The 6,503-nt window shown below is 43.2% G+C and overlaps 1 protein-coding gene across 1 annotated transcript in view; it reads right to left on the reverse strand.

The window, feature by feature from the left end:
- The window catches only part of SNX30 (sorting nexin family member 30), an 81,449-nt gene extending 75,525 nt beyond the window's left edge, over positions 1-5,924 (reverse strand). Inside the window, exon 1 of the mRNA XM_068271334.1 lies at positions 5,252-5,924. Within this exon, the coding sequence (XP_068127435.1) occupies positions 5,252-5,437 (186 nt within the window). The 5' untranslated portion in view covers positions 5,438-5,924. The remainder of the gene's footprint in view (positions 1-5,251) is intronic.
- Positions 5,925-6,503: the final 579 nt, after the last annotated feature.

Consider the following 6,503-nt stretch of genomic DNA (forward strand, 5'->3'; position numbering starts at 1 on the left):
TGCGACCTCAGCAGACTATCTATAAAATAGGAGGAACAAAACTGTATATGTTGAATGGTTATATCAATTGCAAAAGTAGGGGAATGGTTTATGCATTATTATGTCCGTGCAACAAGATATATGTCGGGCATACTAAGAATATGCTCATGACCAGGATACAACAGCACCTATCAAAAATTAGTTTGGCTGCACGGGATGCAGCAAATGGTCATACTTTGACCCCAGTGGCCTCTCATTTTCTACTGTCACATGGGCGTTCACCTGTGGGCTTGCGTGTGGTTGGCATTGAGCAAATTAGGCTGGGCCAAAGGGGTGGTGATATAGTCAGTAGTCTATTGAAACGGAGGCCAGATGGATCTACCAGCTGGGTAGTATGGCCCCTTTGGGTATCAATGAAGAAATTGACTGGTCAGGCTTTTTGGGATAAAGGTGTTGCTATATTTACATCGGGATGATTGAGGACTATGAATGTTGTGATAATATGTTCATATTAGTCACTAACATCTGATAGTATGTTTTCTATGCAGATTATACATTGTGCCTTTATGACCTGTATGAATTTTGAGGTGGACTACTAAATTGCATAGATCTATTTGTGTATGGACCCTATGGACTTTAAATGGACCCTGTACTTCGGCCCCATGGACCTAACACATCGGTTGTTTGAACCATATCTTGTCATCAAGTACACATTGGGTACTCTCGATTCACGTTCTGGACACTTACTCCTGGTTTACGGCCGTTTTGCGTCGCTGTTTTTGCTGCTTTATATGGACTACTGGAATGCCCTGCTCTGCTACTTGGTTTGGCAGCATTTATATCGTTATGGGAACTGTATTACTTGTGGGTTACTGCCCTTTTAAGAACTTGTTAGTCATATAGGTTAGTATGGTATATACATCTGTGGCTTGCATGAAATGTTTTCCTGTATATAATGCATGCGTTTTGAACCATGTTTTGCATTTATTCACGTATGTATTGATGCATTTATCCATGTATGTATTGATGCATCCATTTATGTATGCATTTTCCTTTATGTGAGCGCCACCTAGGGCTTCTCTGTCTCCCTTTCTTTGCTCAGGACTTTGCTCTGGGTCCTTTATACCTGATTTACTATCGCTTCCTACTTTGCTCTCCGCCCCCAGGTCCGTGAGCCACTTACCTTGCGGTTTTCGGGTTATACCGCTGCGCTCCAGCGTGGCTCTCGCTTCCTCTTCACCAGTCTCCTACACTTTCGCCGGCCATGACGTCACATCCGGGTGGCGCATGGTTGGCTCTCTACGCACAGGCCCTCCTCTTCGTTCCTCATTTAAACGCCGGTCTGGCGTGCACAATTTGCGGTGTCCTCTCTCCTTAAAAGCGGGGCGACGCCTGCAGAGCTAGCGGGACTGTCCTGAGAGGAGCCGACCGTTCTCTGCTGCTTTCGTACTTGCCAACCCATTCTCCTGGGATAAGTATCTCCTTGTTCAGCACCTCACTATTCCTCTTTATGCACTTTACCACATAGGCTGCTCCTTGGCTTTTTATTGTAATGCAGTCGTTTTGCAAATTTTTTCCTGTCACTGTTGCATCAATATTGTGATTTATTTATGATTATATGCACTTTACCCTTTTACACTATGACATTTTGATACTGAACCCGGGTTCAACCACTGGTAGGCTCTTGATTGATGCCCACCACGTTGGCACTTATTAGATTATCATTATGCTAAACAGGGCTGTGGAGTCGGAGTCGTGGAGTCGGAGTCGTGGAGTCGGGCAATTTTGGGTGCCTGGAGTCGGAGTCGGGAAAAAATGCTCCGACTCCGACTCCTAATTAATTTGTAACTGTAATTAAAATAGAAAATATGATAAAATGTTCTATTTCTCAGATAAAAGTCATTAAAAATAATGTATATATACAGTAATAGCTGTGCTTAGTCCACAAAAATGAAATAAACCAATCAAAATTAGTTACTTGTGCTGCTTCAATAAAGCAGTCCCTGTATTTTTAAGGTCAGATATACATATCTGATTGTGACTGTATATATGATGTGTACACAGGAATCTCTTATATATACTAAATAACATCTATGCTGTAAGAATAAAGCCTGATGTGTAGCTGTGTCACTAATACAGATTGTCAATGAGATGGAAATAATTCTGCACTGATGCTGATTTATGCAAATGTATGCACTCCCTTTGCTGATGAAATCAAATTATTTGATATGTTGTTAAAATTTGGTTTGGTGACTACAAATTAGAGGGTACCTGAGACGGATGAAAAGTAAAGTTTTATAAATACCTGGGGCTTCCTCCAGCCCCCTTCAGGCTAATCAGTCCCTCGCTGTCCTCCACCACCCGGATCTTCTGATATGAGTACTGGTAATTCAGCCAGTCAGCGCTGTCCGGCTGCATGCTGCTCCCACAGCCAGTAACATTCTGTACCTGCGCAATAGTGCTGCACAGGTGTAGTATGCTCCTGGCGGCGGAGTGTGTGCATGCGCACTACGCCCGACTGGCTCAAGTACCTGGACTCATAGCAGAAGATCCAGGTGGTGGAGGAGGACAACGAGGGACTGATTATCCTGAAGGCGGCTGGAGGAAGCCCCAGGTATGTATAAAACTTTAATTTCATCTGTCTCAGGTTTACTTTGTTACACAGTAGTACTATACTCTGCATATGCACTCCCCACAGAGCTGCAGGGAATCCATTGAGAATGCTGTGCACATTGAACACAGAGGTGTTGTCTGTCACCCAGAATCTCCTCATTTCCCTGCAGAGTACCTGCACATCATTCTTACATGTACCCACACTTACATTGCCTAGGGCCTGATAGATGTTCTTTGTTCCGGTTTGTACCTTTTACAAGTACTCTTACCAAGGACTAGTTTTAGTCTAAATGGAATAAATATAGTAGTCTACATATCCTTCTCACTTCAGTTGTCTTGTAAAATTCCTAAGCGTTGGCAGTTAAGAGACACATTTCATGTTACATACTTTTAATCAACAAAATTGTAATATGCAAATTAGAGGAGTCGGAGTCGGTGGAATCCTAAACTGAGGAGTCGGAGTCGGTGGATTTTTGGACCGACTCCACAGCCCTGATGCTAAAATTACATTTTTTCCTATTTAAATCGCTTTGCATTGTTAAGCAACAATATATTTATGCATAAGATTATCTGCAGCAGAAATCGGATCATGCCGTTTGTTTTAATTGTTTTTAACCATTATTGAACCACATTTGAGTTTATATATGTGATGATGATTTTTTGAATAAACGTTTTGCATTTTTTCAAGTGGTGCTTTCTATATGGGCTTTCTTTCCTCTTAAATATGGCTGTATATATGTTTGAACCCTAGCACGCTTTATACCATATTTATATTGCCAGTGCTGCAGACATTTGTTTTGCTTCAATATCCTACTATCTGTAATGTTGAATATTAATATTATCACATATATACCACTACTGCATCAGTAATGTAGAATATTGGTAATATTATTGATATTCTACAAATTGGTATTACCCAGCACCCACATTTCCTGATGCCTTTTTTGTTTATAGGCAAGGAAGGGAACCCTCCACCCACCCCAAGCCACTTCTGTACCAAATTGACCCCCCCCCCCCCCACACACACACACACACACGATAGATTTGTATACCATATCTCAGGAACCAGAGGGGCTGGGGGAAAGAAAGTAGCTCAGGGGTCCCCTCCCTACCCTCCAAATTTGATGTGTGTAGGAGGCATGGTGGCAGAGATCTTGGGCCTCAAATTTTATGAATAAGGATGCATCTTTCATGAGCATACCCAAAACACCACAGCACAAGCTGATAGATAAGGTCTCTACAACGCATGTCTCAGATTCAGAGGTCACAAAGCGAGTATTGCACATGCGTAGCAGCACAAGATTGTACTGCACATGCATGGCAGCGTAGGCTGTTGGACAGCACAGACGCGGTAGCAGATGGGGATAGGAGTGGCATAGCACTGCAATGGGTGGACATCTTGTGGAGAAGTCCAGAAAGGTGAATGGTGAACCTGTGAGCAAGTGTTTGGAGACATACAGGTTTGCAGAAGCTATGGGGGCCCTCTCCTCCTCCTGCAGAGTAGTGCAGGAAGCGGTGAAATATTTACCTGTGCCAGCTCTGCCAGTCTCCTCTGTGCTTCCCGGGAGTCACACTCTCTATGCTGTCTTCCTCCAGTTTCCCACCATATAACCAATGCAACTCGCGATCAGGGGAGGGTGCCCCCAATTGAGGATTCCCAGGCTAATTTTCCAGGTCCTGTGCCTTGTTGTTACACCCCTGGTACGCAAGTTGTATTTGCATGCCTCTGCAAAATTAGCAGGCCAAAGAAACACTGGGTATAAGCCATTCTGGATGTGTGTCTGGCTTTAAGAGGTATAAATGAGTGATATACAGTAACTATTCAGCAACAATGCACTAAGGGAGATCTTTCTTGGTCACATTAAACTGAATAATTCTATTATTCGTTTGATGTTATAAACTCCATTCAACAAAGAGGCCTCTATCTGTCAGCTTTCATCAGAGGACAAAACCAACTGTTGAAACAGGTTACATTATGTCAGGACAAAATGTAGTAATCCAGACAACGGTCTACAGGTGTTTATTTCAAACTGACTGCTATGGAACTCTGTGCTTTGCAAATACTTGTCACTTTTTGCTGTTTCACTGAAAAATCCTAAGAGCGTAATGCTTCCGTGCTGCCTAACTATCAACTCCTAAAGCAGCAGACTAAATTATTTATTTCTGTTCATTCATAGAAGGATGACAAATTCCACAGCCTGTTTACAGTATAGTCAGAAAGACACACATCGGTGTCTGACCCCATGACCCCAGCACATTATAGGGTCAGTTAACACATTGCAGTTATTAAACTATGATAATACATCTAATGAAAACTAGTTTCAGTATTCTCTAATAAAATGCAGATTATCAGGGTTAACATAGTATCCGGGACTCTTTTTGTAAGGGTGATATCACAGCACACGAAACACACTGAAGATGATCTGGTTTCTACATCTAGGTTTAATACACAAACTGAGTATGTTTTTCTCATGTACACAGCCAGAGAACATGGTATTTACTGCAAACAAAACATATGGGACACAGTACATATTTTGTTTTCCAGTGTCACACACAGCAACTATTCTAATACGCAAAATAAACAATTCCCAGAAGCAGCTGAAATGACATCCTACCTCCCCAGGGAACTATTGCCCTCAGACTGTGTTGATTTCCTTACCTTGTCTGCTATGCTGCTGGGATCAGTGTGGGGTAAATCTGGGCTGGGGGTGTCATTATTTACCAGGGCCCCATAATCTGCTGCCTCTTCTTCAGCCCCTGGTGAGCAACTCAGGGGATGCTTGATGTCATGCAGAGACTTCTGCCCAGAGGAGGGCAAAGATTTCGGAGTACTTGAGCCTGACATGGCCAGGCGAGCTTCTTCCAAACCAAATACTGATTAATAACCAGGTCCCATTGACAGAAAGACGGCAGCTTACATGGGAGTGACGAGCACACAATGGAGAGAACTATTTACAAATACCTTTAATCCAAGTCCAACGCTATGTACTATTATGGAAACAATGTCCCTTCCACATCATTCAGAGTCCTGTAGTCTTTCCTGGTTGCACCTCTGTGCAGTGCGGTCTGCTGTGTGTGCCCCGATCCCTGGCTAGCGATCCCCCAGACAGCTGGGATTCCGAGATGTCAAGCAGCTCCCCTCTGATGTATTGGAATACAGAGATTACAATACAAGCAATGCCTCGTTCCCAGCGAAAAACCAGCTGTGGCACTTCAAGCTTTCACCAGACTCCTCCTTTTTCGCTTTCTCTCTTTTTTCCTCCATCCCGATTTCACCACCCTCCCACTGTGAGTGACTAAGAGGAAGTTAAACCCCAAGCCATGATTCCAGGAAGTGTTTGCTACAGGAAGCGTTCTAGCATAACGTCCAGCGCTAGGTGGCTGCTGCTGCTTGTCTGTGTGTCCCGATGGAGCTAGCACTTTATTCCTAACGGCAACATATTTTGTGTTAATAAACATGTGTAATAAAACAGCTTCTGTACAGATCTGAACTGAAAAGTGCTCAGTGTACACTGGTTTCACATAGTGTGAAGTTATTTTCTTGTCTAATTTTTAGTTTTTAGTTTTGAAAAGTGTGGCTAGTGATTAGAAACATTCAGGGCTTCTTCGCAGTAAGGGCCCTTTTGGCTTTTTTTAAGCGCCGGCGATTTTCAAAAAAGCGCTTGTGCAATTATTCTCTATGAGAGTGTTCACATATGAACGATTGGATTCCGATCCACTAACCAAAGCGCTGTCTGTACCATTTTTTTGGGCCGATTTACCTTAATGGAAGGTATAGGGAAATCACAAAGCGCTTGAAAAAGTGCTTTGTATAGCGATTGCCCCAGCGTTTTCATGAATAAATACATTGTATTCAGGGCCGGGCCGAGGCATAGGCTGGAGAGGCTCCAGCCTCAGGGCGCAGTGTAGGA

Source organism: Hyperolius riggenbachi, chromosome 1 (assembly GCF_040937935.1).
Source record: "Hyperolius riggenbachi isolate aHypRig1 chromosome 1, aHypRig1.pri, whole genome shotgun sequence".
Lineage (NCBI taxonomy): Eukaryota > Metazoa > Chordata > Amphibia > Anura > Hyperoliidae > Hyperolius > Hyperolius riggenbachi.